This window comes from Monodon monoceros, unplaced genomic scaffold (assembly GCF_005190385.1).
Source record: "Monodon monoceros isolate NGI ecotype Baffin Bay Population unplaced genomic scaffold, NGI_Narwhal_1 Super_Scaffold_20, whole genome shotgun sequence".
NCBI classification, from domain to species: Eukaryota; Metazoa; Chordata; class Mammalia; order Artiodactyla; family Monodontidae; genus Monodon; species Monodon monoceros.
In genome coordinates, this window is record NW_021703777.1 from 66866771 (window position 1) to 66886773 (window position 20003).

The following is a 20003-nucleotide window of genomic DNA, read 5'->3' on the forward strand; positions in this document are numbered from 1 at the left end:
GAATACATGGAGCCTAAACAACATGCCACTAAAAAAACCAATGGATCAATGATGAAATCAAATAAGAAATCGGAAAATTGGAAAATGAGAACAAAACCTTACAAAATCTATGGGATGCAGCAAAAGCAGCTCTAATAGGGAAGTTCATAGCAATAAGGCCTTCCTCAAGAGATAAGAAAAATCTCAAACAACCTAACCTACTAGCTAAATAAATTAGAATAATAAGAACAAAAACAAACTGACAGCAGAAGGAAGGAAATAATAAAGATTATAGAAGAAATAAAATAGAGATTAAAAAAACAATAGAAAAGATCAATAAAATCAAGACCAGGTTTTTTGAAAAGATAAACTCAACAAACTTCTAGCCAGGCCCACCAAGAAGAAAACACAGGATCCAAATAAACAAAATAAGAAATGAAAGAGGAGAAATAACAACTAATAACACAGAAATACAAAAAAAAATACTATGAAAAGTTATATGCCAACTAATTGGACAATCTAAAAGAAATGGACAAGTTTCTAGACACATACAGCCCACCAAAACAGAATCAAGAAGAAACAGGTAATTTAAACAGACTGAGCACTGTAAGTGAAATCGAATCTGTAAAAGAAAACAAAACAAAACTCCCTGCAAACAAAAGTCCAGGACCTGATGGCTTCACTGGGGAATTCTACCAAACATACAAAGAAAAACTTATACCCATCCTTCTCAAATTATGCCAAAAAATTGAAAAGGAGGGAAAACTCCCAGAGTCACTCCATGAAGCCACCATCACCCTGATACCAAAATCAGACAAAGACACTACAAAAAAAGAAAATTACAGGTCAATATATTTGATGAATATGGATGAAAAATGTATCAGTGTAATGTGCCAGATTAACAAAAGGAAAGACAAAGCACATGATCATCTCAATAGATGCAGAGAAAACATTTGAAAAAATTCAACATCTATTCATGATAAAAATTCTCACCAAAGTGGGTACAGAGGGAACATATCTCAACATAATAAAAGCCATTTGTGACAAACCTACAGCCAACATAATAATGCTGAAAAGCTGAAAACCTTCCTGCTAAACTCAGGAACAAGACAAGGGTGCCCACTCTCACCACTTCTATTCAAAACAGTATTGGAAGTCCTAGCCACAGCAATCATACAGGAAAAAGAAATAAAAAGTATCCAAGTTGGAGGGAAAGAGAGAAAACTGTCACTATTTACAGATGACATGATACTCTATATAGAGAATCCTAAAGTCTCCACACAAAAACTATTAGAACTAATAAATGAATTCAGCAAGGTAGCAGAATACAAGATTAATATACAGAAATCTGTTGCATTTCTTTACACTAACTGAAATATCATAAAGAAAATTTAAAAATCCTTTTTAAAATCACATAAAAAAATACCCAGGAATGAATTTAACCAATGAAGTAAAAGACCTTTATACTAAAAACTATAAAACATTGTAAAGGCAACTGAAGATGATTCAAGGAAATGGAAAGATATCCCATGCTCTTGGATTGGAAGAATTAGTATTATTAAACTGGCCATACTACCCAAAGCAATCTACAGATTTAATGCAATCCCTGTCAAAATACCATGACATTTTTTTTTTTTACATAACTAGAACAAGTAAACCTAAAATTTACGTGGAACCACAAAAGACCCAGAATTGCCAAAGCAATCCTGAGGAAAAAGAACAAAGCTTGGAGGCATAACCCTTCCAGACTTCAGACTATACTACAAAGTTACAGTAATCAAAATAGCTTGATATTGGCACAAAGACAGACATATGGATCAATGGAACAGGACAGAGAGGCCAGAAATAAACCCAAACACTTATGGTCAATTAATCTATGACAAAGGAGGCAAGAATACAGTGCAGAAAAGACAATCTCTTCAAAACGTGGTGTTGGGAAAGCTGGACAGCTACATGTAAATCATACCTTATAGAAAAATAAATTCAAAGTGGTTTAAAGAACTAAATGTAAGACATACCATGAAACTTGTAGAAGATTACATAGGCAAAACATTCTCTGCCATAAATTGTAGCAAGATTTTCTTAGATCAGTCTCCCAAGGCAAAAGAAATAAAAGCAAAAATAAACAAATGGGACCTAATCAAACCTAAAGCTTTTGCACATCAAAGGAAACCATCAACAAAACAAAAAGACAACATACAGAATGGGAGGAAATATTTGCAAATGATGTGACTGACAAGGGGTTAATATCCAAAATATACAAACAGCTCATACAATTCAATATTGAAAAAACAACCCAATGGGCAGAAAACCTAAATAGACATTTCTCCAAAAACGACATATAGATGGTCAACAGGCACATGAGAAGGTGCTTAACACCACTAATTATTAGGGAAATACAAATCAAAACCATAATGATGTATCACCTCACACTGGTCAGACTGGCTATCATCAAAAAGTCTGCAAATAATAAATGCTGGAGAGGGTGTGGAGAAAAGGGAACCCTTCTACACTGTTGGTGGGAATGTAAATTGGTGTAGCCAGTATAGAAAAGAATACAGAGCTTCCTTAAGAAACTAAAAATATAGTTACCATATGATCCAGCAATCCCTCTCCTGGGCATATTATCTGGAAAAGATGAAAACCCTAATTTGAAAAGATATATGCACCCCATTGTTCATAGCAGCACTATTTACAATAACTAAGACATAGAAACAACCCAAGTGCCCACCAACACCTGATTGGCTTAAGAAGATGTGGTACAATGGAATATTACTCAGCCAAAAAAAGAAAGAAAGAATTCCATTTGCAGCAACATGGATGGACCTAGAGAATAGTATACTTAGTGAAGTCCAAGAAAAACAAATATTATATGATATCACTTACATGTGAAATCTAAAAAATAATACAAATGGATCTACATATAAAATAGAAACAGACTCACAGACATAGTAAACAAACTTATAGTTACCAAAGGGGAAAGGGAGGGGGGAAGGGATAAATTAGGAGTATGGCACTAAAAAACTACAATACATAAAGTAGATAAGCAACAAGGATTTACTGTATAGTGCAGGGAACTATATTCAATATCTTGTATTAACCTATAATGGAAAATAGTCTGAAGAAATATGTAACTGAATCACTTTGCTGTACACCTGAAACTAACACAATATTCTAAGTCAACTAAACTTCAATTAAAAAAAACCAGATCACCACTTCTACAAAAGCATACAGCACAATCAAAGTCAATTTTGTTTTAATAGCAGTTGTGTTCAGTAGCATTTCTAAGAAACAAGATAACCTAGTAGTTATAAAGTTGGAGTCATGTACCAGACTGCCTGGGTTTAACTCGTTGCTCTGCTAATGAACAAGTTATAAAACTGTGCTTCAGTTTTATCATCTCCAAAGTAGATATAAGTTATAATTATTATTATATATTTAAATAATTATATAAGGAATAACATGTAAATTATTATTATTAACCTGTAGGGATTTCATGAGGATTAAATGAATACAGGGAAAGTGTTTAGAAGAGCATCAATAAACATGATTTCTACTATTCCCCGACATTACAAAGTAGGAGGACCACAGATGTACTTACAAGTTTGAAATTCTTGCAGGGCAAGGAGTATTTGTAAATTTCTGTCATGAGTCCACATACTTACTTATTTTCTAGGGTATCAATCCTTCTCTTTTGAGGCCATGCGGAATACATCTCTCATTCTCATCTTTTCAGATGTAGCAAACATTAGCATTTTTAAAGCCATAGTGTTTTTCTGTTAATTATATGTGGACGAAAAAACAGTAAAACTCACCTGCAACACCTAAACTTAAATATCAAGAAAGAAAACCACTACTATGCATGTGAAATAAAATGTAGGTTATAAATAATGTTTTACTATAATTAATTCTTATGTGGTATTTTCTGTTTAAGCATGCTAATTTTTTTCTATTAAATACAGTAAATGGTCTTACTTAATACATTCATTCACATAGCAAGAATCTTGAAAGTAATGAATTATTTTAGAGTATTTTTCTAGCACTTTTTGTGGGAAAACTATCCTTGAATGTTCCATTTTGGGTATGTTCTACATTTATAAAATGGATCAAAATTAAAGAATGAAATCAATTATGAGAGACTCAGTTCTGATACGCTAAATTAAAAAGTTTGATATTTTCATTAAGTGCAGGAAATGACAAAAAGTCCTCTGATTTCCTGGAAAAAAAGAATATAGTCCTTTCCCAAGTCATTTCTATTCTTTTAAAGATCAAGATTTAAAATGTTCATCTGAAAGTTCTGTTTATGTAGTGGAAAGCTCTCAGGTTGACAATGAGAGCTTTGCTGAAATTTTTCAGGATATTGGTTAAACTGGGTTTGGCTTTATTTTACCCTCAGGATAGCATGGACACCGTGAGGTCTCTGACATACCAGTGACTAACGTCCACTGCTCTTCATTACAGGGTGACAGTGGTGGGCCTCTGGTCTGTGAGCGGCCTGGAGGACAGTGGACATTATTTGGCTTAACTTCATGGGGCTCTGTCTGCTTTTCCAAAGTCCTGGGACCTGGAGTTTATAGCAACGTGACATACTTTGTCAAATGGATTGAAAGACAAATATACATCCACGCCTTTTTCCTAAACTAATTCCAAAGATGATCAGAGGCTTTTACCAGCGACACTCAGAGCAAATAGCCTTCTCGATAGTGGAGGACTTCCTGCAGAGAGCTGTGTGGAAGCACTTTCATGGACAGTAACGCTCCACAGTGCACTGCAAATGTTCATGTTTGTCTTGGTCTAATTTTATGCAGCTTTTTTTTTTTTAATTCTATTTTTCTTTTGCATCAAGTTGAATGAAAATCTTTTAAAACCCAGAGCAAAACAGAGTTTGTTCTTTTGCCGGGCAGGCCTAACCTTAACTATAACATGAAATGATCAACTCTGGAAAGAGAAGAGTGTAACAGGTTAGAGAAAGTTCCCTTTTGTCCAGTCACAAAAAGGACATTGAGATCCAGGATGACTAATCTTTGCCAGCTTTTGTTTCTCAAGCACAAGAGCATAATAGCAAATTACAATATTAACATCAGAGACTTGCTTTTGATTTATTAAAAGCCAAGATAATTTACATGCTTCAGTTATTTACTATTACTCTTCTAAAGTTTGCATAATGCTGAGAACTTATGAAAGACAGAGCATCCATTTAGGTAGCTGAAATAGCAAATCACATTGAGCACAAAGCTCTTTTGACATCAATATTAGCACTTGACATGCTTGGACTGCCCATTCTGAAGTTAAATCAAGATTGTAATTTTACAGAAAGTCTCCAAAGAACCTTCCTAGAGCTGGGGTTTGTTCACTGTGTATCACTTAGCCAATTGAGATTTCGACAACTAGGAAAATACCTGTGGGAAATATTTCATTCTGCCTATGTGACAATGAAGTTGAGATTAAACTTTGCTATAGGAGGATTTGCTTTAGAGTAGAGAGATGCAATCTTTTCAAAAGAAAATTGCACCCCACCCCTAATTAAGTATTTTCCAATTTTCTTGTGTTTGTCCATACCAATAAAGTCACAGAAATGTATCTGAAAGCACAGTAAAACTTTGCACGGAGAAAAACATTTTGTAATTGTCCTTGAAAGATGTTTAATTTCTGGTGTTGCCATTTCTTCCCATTGATAATTAAAACAAAAATTTAAAGATGCTTTTAAGCACTAGGCCACTTTACACACATCAATTTTGAAGTAATTAGTGGTTACAGTATTTTTTCCCCGCAAAAAACTTCAAAACACAAATCTTCACATGCACCTACTTAAATTAGTCAGGCATCCATTTTGCAACATCCAAATGCCTTTTGAACAAGTAGGATTCCCTCCACCAGCAACCTGGGCTGCCTCAGCATTCCCCAGAGACTAACTGCAATTTTATATGTGTCTTTTTTGTACTCTTTTCTATATGTGTGCGTAGGTGACATTCGAAAAGTTGTCTTGACACTTTCCACATTATTCATCTCTTGTTCTGTAGTTTATATAAACCTATTGAGAATGTAAAATCCGGCAACCGAATTGTGGTCGCAACTGTATGAAAGTTTAAGAACATATGTCAGTTTTGTTATACTTATAGGTACGTAATGTAACAACATATGCTCAACTTATGTTCAGTGAAATATACATATTGTACTTACTTTAAGTAACTCTTAATACAAATAAAATGGTATAATCTTTTCTTTTTATGGATATAAAACATGGAGCAAGCCCCAGAAAACAGTGCCTCCCACTATTATAGTTGGCACCCAGTTTCCCACCAATCAAAATTTTCTTGTCTTATATCTCACTCCCCCAGGAACATACTCTTTTATTTTAGATGGAAGATGGCTCTTTGATTAGTCTGAAATGAGAGGTTGCTAGCAGTCTCCAATAACCCATTGAGGGTCCAAGGAAAAGTTCAGCCCTGATAAGAAGGCAAGGATCTTTCATGTCTAGAGCACATTTTGGGAATCTGATCCAATTCTTTTTATAAATCTTTATGGGTAAAATTGTATCTCACATGTATACTGTTAATTTTTTTTTTTTTTTTTTTTTTTTGGGCTACTAGGAGCAGATTTGGGCTCCCCCAAATTTGGTGAAATACACTGAATACCGAAATGCAACAGACCACATCAGCTTGGGTAACTTTGTGTAAAAGAGTTATTGTAGATAAGACCCTTTAAAGGCTTCATACAGATCCCAAATCTCTTTTGCCTGAGGGCCAGAAATGTTTCAGAATCCAGAATTTTAAAAAATTTAAAAAGCATAATATTACAACGTTTAGCACCCAGTATAAAATCTACTAATATTTTCATAGCAAAATATATGAATAATTACATTAAATAAATAAATAGCCTTACATCTGTTTAACACATTGAATTTGTGCCTAATTTATGAAAACTTTTTCAGTTTTCAGAGTTCTTGAGACTGTGGAATTGTGGATAAGAGATTGTAGACCCATAACATGAAGACTCAAGACTTTCCTCTACTCATGTGTACAGATACTTTACATCCTGGAGATTGACCTTTTCTCTTAGTCTTTTGGACTCAGTCTTTTTATCCTTAGATTCTAATCTTTTATTTGCAAGTGAATATATCTCTTAATTTTTATTTATCGGAAGATGATGATCTCAAGGAATGAATGCCAGCTGCTATGAGGATCACTGACTTTTCCATGTAAGAAAAGGTCAAAACAGTATTCTGGTAAAAGGTGTGCTTTGGGATTTTCCTTCTAAGCTCTGGTACCAATTACTGTTGGATTTGGTGAGTATGTATAGGAGCAATGACAGCTTTTTGTATATGTTATTTATTAAACAGTTTATTTTTAAAAAATCTTAAGAAAGAAGAAAGCTACCTCCATTAGCCATATGGGATTTTGAATATTCTAGAAATCAGTCTGTATAAAAGACCACTTGCAATAACATCAGAAGGCTACAAAAAATGTCAGACCAGGACAGTAGGTAGCAGGTAGAAGATTAAGCCCTGAGCATAATACTTGAATAGTCATTAAGAAGAGCTTCATATAGACATGGAACATTAGCATGGAAATTTCAAGAAGGAAATTCTGGGTGGCTGACAATTTTCAGATGGACAGATATAGACTTTTAAAAGAACTCAACAAGAATATACAATCTTAAAATAATACCTGACAGTTTTGGTAGAAACTAGTTTCTTTGTTCCAACTAAAACCAGCATACATGATTTGCAACAGCAATTAACTTTATATAGACATTCTTGTCCTAAAATGTATTAAAAAACAAATCTAAGAACCTCATGGAATCCTCCTGAGAACCACCTGTATTAGTGTCAGTTCCATAATATCTCATTTTTAGAGGTTGCAAAAGCAGAAAAGTTGTAGGGTATTGTAAAGACTATAAACCCTCAAATGATCTCCCTAAGACTGTTCTGAAATTGATCGTCTCATTTTGATTAGGCTATCGTCAGTTTTAGAATATGGGAAATTGACAAAGGGCCCCTAGACTCAGCTGATTTTGTATTCCTTACCTATGGCCTCTGTTTCCCAATTGAAAACATCTGCACAGAGGTATACCTCATAAAAAGTCTTCTGTTGACAGGAAGCAGAGAGAAGAACACATCTCCATGGAACTCTGGCATCCCTGCTGCCCCTTACCAGTGAAGCCTTCCACCTCAGGAGAACACTGAAATGAGCAGATGGTAAAATAAATATATGTCTCAAATGAATTCCCTTGAAAATATTTGCATGTCTAGAACAATTAAAATGCTTTTACAAAATCCAAAAATTTCCTAAAAGCATTTGATTCTGAATTAAATATTTCACTTCTCTAAACTCTGTTCAGGTCAAACTCTAACCTCCTTTACAAATGTCTACAAACATACAGTAAAGGTCATCACATTGGCTTTTCCAAGCCCAGTAAAATGTTCTTGTCCCTTAAGGAAAAATCCAAGTCATGCTGGTTTGGTAGAGGAACCTCTTCAAAGGCCCTCTTCCAAACTTGAAGGACTACTTGCAACTCCAAGGAGGGTATTCTGCTCTTTTAATCCTTTGAGGGTCCAGCCATCCCTGAGGCCTTATTTTCAGAGTAGTCTGAGTCTAAAGCAGTTTCACAAATTCCCTTGCTCAACAGCACAAGAAGTTGCCGACATCACTGCAAAGACGGCAGAAGGGTCAGAAATGGGTATTCTCTCTGACTTAACAGTGGAGTGGTCAGAATACTTAGATGTCAACTGATCCATCTTTCCAGCCCCTTTTCACTTCTTGAGAGCTTCAGTCCTGTCCTCTGCAGGCAGTCTGTCAAAGTGTTTCGCCCTCAGAATTGGAGATGGGAACAGGGATCCCTGAAGAACTCTGTATATAAACCTAGGTTACAAAAAGCATCACAGAATTACATTCACCTCAAATGCATTATGCGACACAAAAAGTACTCACCAATTAGAAAAAGTAGAAGGGTCTGATGACCCTTCTTGAGGTAAAGGGGGAGAATAAGTGAATTATAAAATGGAAAATATAACAATATTAAATTAGTATTTGTGAAACACTGAGAAAATGGTGAGTTCCTGATTGTCAAATAAATAAAAAATAAAAACTGTAAAAGTAGAGATACCAATAGCGCTACAGCCTTAATGTTAAGTTAAATGAGATAATACATATAAAGCAGGCCAAGCATTGGCACACAGTAAGTGAGTATTTTTTTAAATGCTAGCTATTAGTTTCCTATGGCTATTGCAGCAAATTACCACAAACTTGTCCCTTTCAGTCCAAGCTGACAGTATGTATGCTGCTATATAGCATTCACAAAAACCTTGTGAGTCTCCAATGTATGTCATGGGTATTTACACCATTAGATAAGAGGGTCCTCCACAGATCTTTCCTGTATATCCCATCTCCTTCCTTGGTGACTGCTGAGATGGCTAAGAGGATCCATGAGTCACATACCTAATCTCTTCAGCAGTAGCAAAGGCTGTCCAGCCACACTCTGGGCCTTCTCTCCAGAGCATACTCCCAACAGCCAATCTCCTAATTTTAGCAAATTTGAAATCTGGATAGGCTGAGAATTTTCTAAATCTAGTTCCTTTGGGATTAATAGTACTTCCCTCAGTCTCTTTTCTCTCACATTTTCCTGTAAGCAGCAAGAAGAAACCAGACCAAACCTTCAAAAATTTGCTTAGAAAACTCCTCAGCTAAACATCCAAGTTCATCACTTAAAAATTCTGCTTTCCACATAACAGTAGAACACAATTCAGCTAAGTTTTTTGCCACGATATTGCAAAGATCCCCTTTCCTCCAATTTCCAATAACATGTTTCTCCTTTCCTTCTGAGACCTCACCAGCAGTGCCTTTAATGTTCATATTTCTAGCAACATTCTATTTATGATCATTTACGTGTTTTCCAAGATGATATGGCTCTCTCTGCCCATGCTTCCTCCTTGCTTCTGAATTTTCACCAGCAGACACTGTAATGTCCATACTTCTATTGACAGTCTGTTTAAGGGAGTCTAGTATGTTTCTATTATGTGCCTCAAAATTCTTCCAGGCTCTGCCCGTTATCTAATTTCAAAGTCTATTTCACACTTTTAGGTATTTGTTACAGCAGCACCCACCTTTCTGATACCAAAGTCTGTATTAGTTTCCTATAGCTGCTGTAACAAATTACCATAAATGTGCTGGCTTAGAATAACAGAACCTTATTCTCTCACAGTTCTGAAGGCCAAGAATTCTGAAATCAGTTTCATGGAAACAAAATCAAGGTGTTGGAAAGGCCATGCTCCCCCTGGAGGCTCTAGGGGAGAACTCATTCCTTGCTCCTTCTGGCTTGTGGTGGCTGCAGGCATTCCTTGGCTTGTGACCAAGAGATCTCTGCTACCATGGTCAAAGTGCTTTCTCCTTTTCTGTCAGTGTCAAATCTCACCCTGCCTCTCTCTGATAAAGACACTTGTGAGGGCATTTTGGGCCCAGCCAGATAATCTCCCCATCTCAAGATCCTTAATCACATCTGCAAATTCCTTTTTTCGCTAAATAAATAAAACATTCACCAGGTTCCAGGGATTAGGACACAGATGTATTTTAGGGGTCAGTTTTTTCAGCTCGCCACAACAGTATTAGATAAAATTGCACCATTAATGCTCTTGAAGAAAAATTTCAGGCTATAACTTAAAAGTAATTGTTTCTTCATAAATTCTAAAAGTTGATCTTGTCAGTTTTTAATCTGAAAGCTGGTAATAACAGTGAACACTACAGAACCATCTCAGTTTACCAGTGATATTAAGTATACAACTGTAACCACCACAGAATGACTCAGGTGGGTTTTTCTTATGCATTTCTAGAATGGATGTCTTTTAGCAACTAAGGATTTGTGCCCATTGTGCCTTATGATTGTGTTACAGACTGGGGTTGGCAAACTTTTGTCCAATGGACCAGACAGTAAAATCTCAGGTTTTGTGAGCCAAATAGTCTCTGTTGGAACTGTTCAGCTCTGCTGTTGTAGTGCAAAAGCAGCCATAGCCAATATTTAAATTAGTGAGTATGTCTATGTTCCAATAAAACTTTACAAAAACAGGCAGTGGGTCAGATTTGGCCTGTGAGCCAATTTGTCAACCCTGTTAGAGAATAATATTGAATCACCATTTGACGTTCATATCGTGTTTAAAAAGGTAGAACAGCTATTTGCTATAGTGTTTTCAGCTAAACAGATAGATTTTATAAAACTATAAAGGGGCAGAACTCTAAAGAGTTCAAGAAATCTATAGATTAGAAACCCATGCATACTTCTTAGCCATTTCCATCCCATACGATATGAGAAATCAAGTTAAACTAAAATGGGAAAGAAACTGAAGTCAGAGAAGGGAGGTAAGTTTTCAGTGTTTATAGATCGTAGCAGAGATACGTGTCCCTCAGTACCCATTCTTCGTTTTAGAAGCCCCCAGATTTTAGCCACTCAGAGTCTACACACCCAGGTTCTAGTTAATGGGATATGACCAATGATGTGTACCACATCTGGGTCATGACAATACAAAAAAGAATAAAAAAGAAGAAAGATGGAAAGCTGCATGCCTTCCATCTTCTCTTTCTCCCTCCTGCAGGCGGAGATGCAGGGATGCAGGGACCCAGGGCCTGGATGTGCTGGTGGTGAGTCATCTTTAATCACGCAGATGAGGGCAACGCCCTTGGGAGACGGCAGAAGAAAAAGAGGAAAGGAAAGGATCTAGGTCCTCGAATACCTTTGTGAAGCAAAGCTGCCCTATCCCTGTGGACTATCAACCAGACTAGGATTTTCCTTGAGAGAGAAATAAATTTTTTCATTTGCTTAAGCCACTTCTGTTCCCCGGCAAAAGAGTTAAAACCAATACTTTAACTAGTACAGACTGACTTTTCCACTACAAAACAGGATGGTCTACTGTCTATTCTTAGCAGTCGCTTGAATTCTAAGCCTATGACTTCACTTACTCTCTTGATGATAAAGTAAACACCATACCTGGGCAGAAGAGCAACACAGGTTGTGAGAACACAAACTAAGTAGAACACTGGATCCAGCACGTGCTCCTGCATAATCCAATAGGGGTTGGATGGTGGGTTGCACGTTACACACATGGCTCCAAAAACCAAGGCGAAGAAAAAATAAGACAAGATGCTCCCAACGATGACCAGCATGTGGATCCAAGTCTGCAAGATAAGAAAAGCAGAGGAGATGAACACGCTCTGATAACTTTGCAGCCTGGCAAAATCTGCTCTGTTGAAGAGACATCACATTCCAAGCAGTGGGTGAATGGTGTAACAAACCTTAGTGAACAACACACAAAATATTGAAGCGAGAAGGCAAGAGCACCTTTTGTGAATCGCTCATACCAGTGTTTAAGTTCTATAAAACTATGTCAAATACCAAAAAGTAACTCTGGTGCCTAGTTTACTTTGTATTGTCCATGCACCATGAGGTGTTAGGTTTTCTCCTTATTTTTCCATATAGTCACTTACTGGTCTACTTCTTCTTTAAGATAATAGCTTAATCCAGTGAACCTCAAACTTTATCCATTTAAGTAGGTGGTAGACATTACTGTTGCTCACCAATATTCTCATTCTCTTCCTCTAATAAGCACTTGGGAGGATTGCATTTCCCCACCCCCTTGAAATTAAGCATGGCCACATGTCTTGCTTTGACTGATGAAACGTGAATGGAAGGGATGTGCAAAACTTTCTGGTTAGAAGCGTGGAAGAGCTGGTGTGCAATTCTCCATACTGTCTCCTTTCCTTCCACGTTTGACCAAGAAGTTCTTCTTGGGGATAATTCCAGGTGGTACAGCTACGAGACACAGCTTGGGCCACTGAGCCACCTCTCAGAGGATAATTTCTCTAGAGCTGTCTGGAACCTTAGTAACTTTACATGAGCAAGAAATAAATCTCTGTATATCACACTATAACCTATCCACCTTCATATCTACATAGAGCTTGCATTATTATTTTTTTTAATTTTTCTGTAAACTGGCTATCTAATTAAGTAAGTTTATTTACAAAGAAAAGCAGACCACTACCTTAAATGTAATATCAGCATTACCTGTCATAACAGTGATGAGTCTGGGGTCTGATCTGTCTTTGTTACAAAGGGAAATGAGCAACAGTTATCGCGAGAAAAAGTAACAGCTCCAAACAGAATTCTTCTTTGACATAATCTGAAGTATGAGAGAATCACCTTCATGTTGTACAGTAGTCAGTGTTATTTAATGCAGTGTACAGCCCACCTAAACTCACTGTGTATACCATGGTGGTCTGTATTACTCTTTTGGGGGAAGACTGCTTTTGTTAATCATTTTCATTCTCTAGGGCTATAATTCTCAAACAAGACCCAATATTCTCCATTTTCCTCTTAACCTTGCAAAGTATTTCTCCAGGGTAGATAGCTTCACAGGAGTCACAAAGGCTGCTCATGTTTTATAAAGATACACAAAATGCTCAGAAAATGTTGGCCCGATTTTTTTTTTTTCCTCAAATGCTCTTGCTTCCCACTGAGCCCTGAATTTTTTTTCCTTTAAGAAGCACTTTTGGCAAGTGAGATGTGACTTGATGGAGTTGACTCGTTTAAATAAATGGATGCAGTGAAAGTCAAGGGACGCTGGGTAAAAACTGACAGGGAGGTGGGAGAGGTAGCAAAGGGATGGTGCGCAAAAATGTGAAGGAACCCAATTCATATTCTCAGAATGACTGACTCTTACTGACAACAGACCTTCAGAGGCCATGAGCTTTAGCCTTCCCTGGTGTGAGAAACAATTCTTTAATGATGCATCCTTTATAGAGTAGTCACTGTTCTCGGCACCTAGCTTTCACTCCCCTTCTCTTAGTGAAGACACCCAGTGCTATGCACAGTCTTGGTAAAATATTCCTCCTCTCGCCAAAGCCTATGGCTGGAGCTAAGGAAACAGAATTCTATCACCAGGGACTGAACCTGGAGCACAATGAATGAGGCAAGAGCAGAGAGAAAATGACTGGGGCCAATTCAGACCAGAGTACCAGCCTGGTAAGCCTGTCCATTGGTTTCTGTTCCCTGATCTCTGGAGCCACTCTGGATCCTCGGGATGTTTTTTTGTTTGTTTGTTTTACCGTGATTTTCAATATATTTTGAATAACTTTTCCATTTGCTCAGGTTAGTCAAAATAGATTGCTGCTGCTCATAACCACTGAACCCAAACTGACGCTTGACATGTTAGAGCCTCTGGAACACTAACCAGTGTCAGAACTTCAGACACTTCCTTAGGCGGTAGCAAAAGTACCTACATAATTGCTTAAAAATGAAATCCAATAGATATTCAAACAACCCCAAATATTTTAGTTCTAGAATTCTCTTTACTCTTCCCATCTCGTATTTGCAGATATTAACCTTTTACAACACTTTAGGCTTGTAAGGTCTGGTTATAGCAGGTTATAAGCAAAGCAGGTGATGTCAAAAATATTCAGCCCTACTTAAATTATAAATAATCTCAATCTATAACTTTGTATAACATTTAAAACTATAACCTCATTCAGGGCTTCCCTGGTGGCACAGTGGTTGAGAGTCCACCTGCCGATGCAGGGGACACGGGTTCGTGCCCCGGTCCAGGAAGATCCTACATGCCGCGGAGCGGCTGGGCCCGTGAGCCATGGCCACTGAGCCTGCGCGTCCGGAGCCTGTGCTCCGCAACGGGAGAGGCCGCAATGGTGAGAGGCCCGCGTACCGCAAAAAAACAAAAACAAAAAAAACCTATAACCTCATTCAGCTATTTCCTGTTTGAAATGCATCACCACCAACATGCTACATATACCCCAAACACTGGTTAGTCATTTAATCACTCATTCATTCATTCAAATATTTTTTGAGCACAAACTGTGTGCCACTCTTGTCCTAGATACTGGTATACAGTGGTGAACAAAATAAACATGAACCCTGTCCTCAAAGAGATTATAGTCTAATGTAGAAGAGAAACACAAATAGTATAATCACATAATTAAATGAAGAATTATAAGTTATTATTAGGACTATGAATAAAAACAAGAGGATGGTGTGAAAAAATGGATGGTTAGGGAAGGGCTCTTGGGAGAAGCAGCACTTTTTGCTGAAACCTAAAATAACATTTGACCTGGGTAGAGTACAGGGATCTGAAAGTGGACTAGGAATGCTCCCATCAGAAGATATGGTCTGTGCTAAGGCAGTTTACTTGCCGGACATGGGTGGGATGTTCTTCACTTGCAGAAAAAGGTTTAAAGTAAAGCTCTCTTTATCTGAATCCTTCATTTTAGCTTTGCTGTAGAGATACCCTGCAATCATTTTTTTTTTTTTTTTTTTTTGCAGTACGAGGGCCTCTCACTGCTGTGGCCTCTCCCGTTGCGGAGCACAGGCTCCGGACGCGCAGGCTCAGCAGCCATGGCTCACGGGCCCAGCCGCTCCGCGGCATGTGTGATCTTCCCGGACCGGGGCACGAACCCGTGTCCCCTGCATTGGCAGGCGGACTCCCAACCACTGCGCCACCAGGGAAGCCCCCGTGCAATCATTTTCATGAAAAGACTTAACTTTATCATTAAGCTGGCAACTAAGTTCAAAAAGACCTAGTTGTAAATGAAATGAATGGTAAAAATTCTAGAGGGAGAAAAATTTTTTTTTTGTATTATGAGAAAAGCATCCAGTCATCACTTACAAAAGTCAGTATACCAGGATTACGGCATTACACCTGTTTTCCTTTTAGTTGAAAGGCAACAGCTTGGTCTTGAAGGATGCTGTCCATAGAAGTGTAATTGTTTCTCCAGCCTGACTCACCTCCACTAACCATCCACACCGTGGATACCACCAAGGGGACCAGGCACGTGTTCTCCACTCTCCCTGGCTGCACATTAACCTCAGCATAACGGCACTCAACGATCCACAAGAGTGGTCGTGGATCACCCTTACTCCTTGGAGTCATTACTCTTCTTATGACCACTTGTCTTGTAGGCATGAAGACAATTCCCCCAATGAGTTTCAGGCCACTTCAGAGGCAGGAAAACTACTCACCAAACTCTTGCTTTCAATGACCAGATGGAGGAGAATGATGAACAGAGCAGCTGTGTTCAGGGGGTTTCCAAATGCAAAGATGTCAATGTCTGAGCCCTGGTAGGTCTACAAAGAGAGAATAAAAGTTGGTGATCTTGGAGAGTTGTGTACCCTCAGTGGCACAGTATCATCACTTTCATCACTCTATTCCACGACCCAAGTGAGGACTAGAGTCCCTTTCTTCAGTGTTCCCGGTAACTGATCATTTAGGATAAACTTGAACATTTTTAGAAGAAGAGACTGACTCTCTCCCAGACAGGCCATCTAAATTTTGAACTTTTTGGTTGGAATTCCTCTTTATTCTGAATCATAATTCATTTTCCCTGATCCTTTTACTTATACTTCCAACTCTTTGAGGTATAGAGAAAGATCAAATATGTTCCACTTAACAGAGCTGAAAATCTTTGAAGCAGGTACTATGGCTAACCTGAGTTTATACCTCGGTTAAGTAAGCATCCACCCCTCTCATACGCATATGTCTTCAAAGTCCTTAAAGGATTCCGCAAATGACACAATTTTCTGATCTTTTACAATTCATTTTACAATTTTACAAGTCATTCTCTTCTAAATACACTTCAGATTGCCTTATCTATATACCTCTTGAAATGCAGTATACCTAGAATATTCTAGCTGGGTAAATTCAAGTAATTTTATTGGAATAAAAAATGAAAATTGTTAACTTAGAGACTATTACCTTTTCCCTTTTTATTACTGAACTTTTGTTAACCATCCACGATCATATTAGTGTTTTCTTCCAGGGAGGGGTGCTGCTTTGTGTTGGCCTAAATTTTTAAATTCATTTACACATTCTCTGCTTAGTCACATTTCTTCCATTCTTTACCTGTGTAACAATTTTTTTTTTCTTTTAGTTTTGGGGAGCTTACTTAAATTTAATACTCTGAATGTCATCCTGGTAGAATTAGCCCAGCACTCACTAATAACAGCTTTCATATTCTGACTTTGCCTCTCTGATTCTGACTCATTTAATTATAAGCCAGGCTTTCAACTTTAAAGTCATTGATGAAAACTATCAAGCAGTACAGGGCTAGAAAAGAGACGCAAGAGGACTCAGCTAAGCACTTCTCTCCAAATTTAACCCGTTACCTAACATATTTGGGAGGAGTGTTATAATTTAGTCAGTAAATAATCAACTTGATTATATGAGCAAACTACCCTAATATACCCATTCTATATGCTGATACTGGTGACAGAGTACAAAGAAGTACCATTGATTAACAACAAATCCTTTGAGTGAACAAGGACTTACATAGTAAGGCACAAAGAAGCAGACCAGGCTTTGATAAAAGGCATCCAACAAGGTGATCCAGAAAGTGAGTGGTAAGTGTGCCTGAAAATGAAACAGATATTGGGGAGGGAGTAAGATTAGTAACAGTCAAGCAAGATCAAGGAACAACACAAGCCAGTACTTGTTTTTGCTTCTCTGAGAGAAAACTCTATTCCTTCATTCTCTCATTCACAAAACAGGTGGGATTTGTAAGTAGTAGTGGAAGAATGAGGGGGTGATGATTGAATGAGATGAGTTCACGGGGGAAAAAAAACCCTGAAAGAACTCTTCTTCAACTCGTATTGCTTTTATCATTGGATCAATCTTAAACCTACCTCAAATAAGGATAGTAGTACTAATTTTCCATTTCCCATTGATCAGAAAACACTGTTTCAAAAACTTCTCCAATCCATCCACCTTTATTTCCATTACTCCCTTCATTCCAATTCACCATCTGCTCTCTATGAATGATGGGAGAGCCATCTAACTGGCCTCTTTGCTTCCTCTCTTAGCCCTAATCCAATCTTCCCACAGCAGCCAGATGGTTTTAAAAAATGTAAATCAGGTCATGCCATCTCCCTAATTAATCAAAGTGACCCCCCTCCTATTCCTCCAATGAATTCCACTGCATTTCCCATACAATCTAAGTTCCTTCCCACAGTCTAGGAGGTCCTGCATGGTCTGCTCATGGAAGCCCCTGCTCTCCAGGGCCACCCACCTGTTCTTACTGTCATTCACCATCCTCCCAACACACAGACTTCACCCTATTTCTCAAGTACGCCAATCCCTTCTTTCCTCAGGGCTTCACCTGTGCTGTCATCTCTGCCAGAAATTCTTCCTGGACCTCCCACACGACCAGTTCCTCACTATTCATATCCCAGCTCAAATATCACTTCCTCATAGAGGTACAGACCCCAGACCAGTCTAAAAGTCATGCCCACTTAATCATTTACTACCATGGCATCCTTAGAAGTCTCTCATCACCATCAGAAATAATCTTATTTGTTTACCTAATGATTTTATGTTTCTCTCAACAGAATGCAAGCTTCATAAAGTGGGACCTGGGCTCTCTTATTCAAGTGATTAAAACAGTGCCCGGTACATAGCAGGTACTCAAATATTTGTTGGATTAATAAACTATTCTTATATAACTTCTCATGTGCTAAACTGCTTCCTACCAAAAGCTTGTAGAAACAGAGAAAGATCAAGTAGAGATACCAGTCAAGTGACTGAAAACAGGTTTTCAAATAAAAGATAATTCTGATCAAACAGTAATGTGTGTGCAAAAGGATTCTGAGGCTCCATTCAGACCCAGCAGGAAGGATGGAGTGCTACAGTGTATTAGTGACGTCTGCCATGAACAAAAATGACAACACATGTATCATATCCCTGAGCTAGTCTTCCCTTTTCTTAACGTGTTTATAGTCTTATTTCCTTTCAAATGCAAAAAGAAACTGAAATTTTCTTGAAAATGTGGAATTGTCTCCTAAAGCTTTATGAATATACAACATCTCCATATAAATTCTTCTGTCCTTCAAGAGATTACACTTAGAAGTTCTACATCTTTTTTTTTCTTTTTTATCTCTTTGTCCTCTGTAAAATCAAAGCAATGAAGATTCATCATTTCCAGTCCACTTTTCCCTGTAGCTTCTTTTACAATTTTGTCATGGGAAATGATGGAATCTTCTACCTGCCTTTCTTCATCCAAGTGTCCATAAACTCTTAGCAGAAGCACAATCAAATGGTGGAAGAAAATGTGGCAAAGTCAAAGGGAAAACCAAAATGTCACTGGACAAGAGAGAACAATTTCAGGATAAGTTAAAATATAGCTTCATGCTTCTGGGGGAACAGAGGTTGCTCAAAAAACCTAGAGCCAAAAGGTTAACAAGCACACTTTCTCCACAGTAATGTGAGCAAGGGGAATTAGGGGTAGAGAAGGGTCATGGATAAATGAAGGGCTGAAGGGAGTAACTCATGGGATCTCCTGGAAACTGAAAGGGAAAATCTGGACATGAAGTCAAAGCCAGGAAAGAAGGCTGTGTGGGTGATGAGAGATGGGTAATAGACGATTGCTTCTTGAAAGGGACGTTTCTGGCTGCAGCCTTCCAGACTCATCTCCTTTCAAGGAGAGAGATGCTATAACCCTGGGAAGTATATTTCATGACACCAAAGACAGGAAATGGCCCAAGCATAAAATAGAACTTGTTTGGAGGCCAAGTTCAAAGGAAGGACAACTCTTCGGGAAGGTAACGTCAATGAAATTAATTACCTTTTATCAACAGCCACATGCTGGGACTCTGCCTGCTTTACCACGTATTATAAAACTGGCCAGCTTAACAGAACAATGTGTGCAAAGGCTTGACAGCAGCGTTCAACAGCAGGAAACAATGACCTCAACTCTTCCAAGGGTCAAGACCAATTACAGTCTTCAGGCTGAACAAATGGGCTTTTAAAACACCAAGCTATGAAAACGTTAAAGGTCTGCTCTTACCCCTCTTTCCCCAATGGACTTGGAATTTAACTCAGACCTAGGGTACAGGACAATCTTCATTAATATCAACCACATATTCCTGCACCCCTGGCCTTGAGCTTTAAGTCAGATTGGACTTTTTTAGGAAAACCTCATGTGGTTCTTTGATCTGAATGGGTTGGATGATATTAAAGGATTGTAAGGATTTCTTCCTCCCTGGAA

General features: G+C 38.0%; 2 protein-coding genes across 2 annotated transcripts in view; one reads left to right on the plus strand and one right to left on the minus strand.

The window, feature by feature from the left end:
• CORIN (corin, serine peptidase) overlaps positions 1-6791 on the plus strand; it is a 249374-nt gene extending 242583 nt beyond the window's left edge. Inside the window, exon 22 of the mRNA XM_029234750.1 lies at positions 4441-6791. Coding sequence (XP_029090583.1) covers positions 4441-4623 — 183 coding nt within the window. The 3' untranslated portion in view covers positions 4624-6791. The remainder of the gene's footprint in view (positions 1-4440) is intronic.
• Positions 6527-20003, minus strand: part of ATP10D (ATPase phospholipid transporting 10D (putative)) — a 116443-nt gene continuing 102966 nt past the window's right edge. Inside the window, exons 20-23 of the mRNA XM_029234748.1 lie at positions 17294-17374; positions 15988-16092; positions 11953-12140; positions 6527-8840 (exon numbers count right to left, since the gene is read on the minus strand). Coding sequence (XP_029090581.1) covers positions 8732-8840; positions 11953-12140; positions 15988-16092; positions 17294-17374 — 483 coding nt within the window. The 3' untranslated portion in view covers positions 6527-8731. The remainder of the gene's footprint in view (positions 8841-11952; positions 12141-15987; positions 16093-17293; positions 17375-20003) is intronic.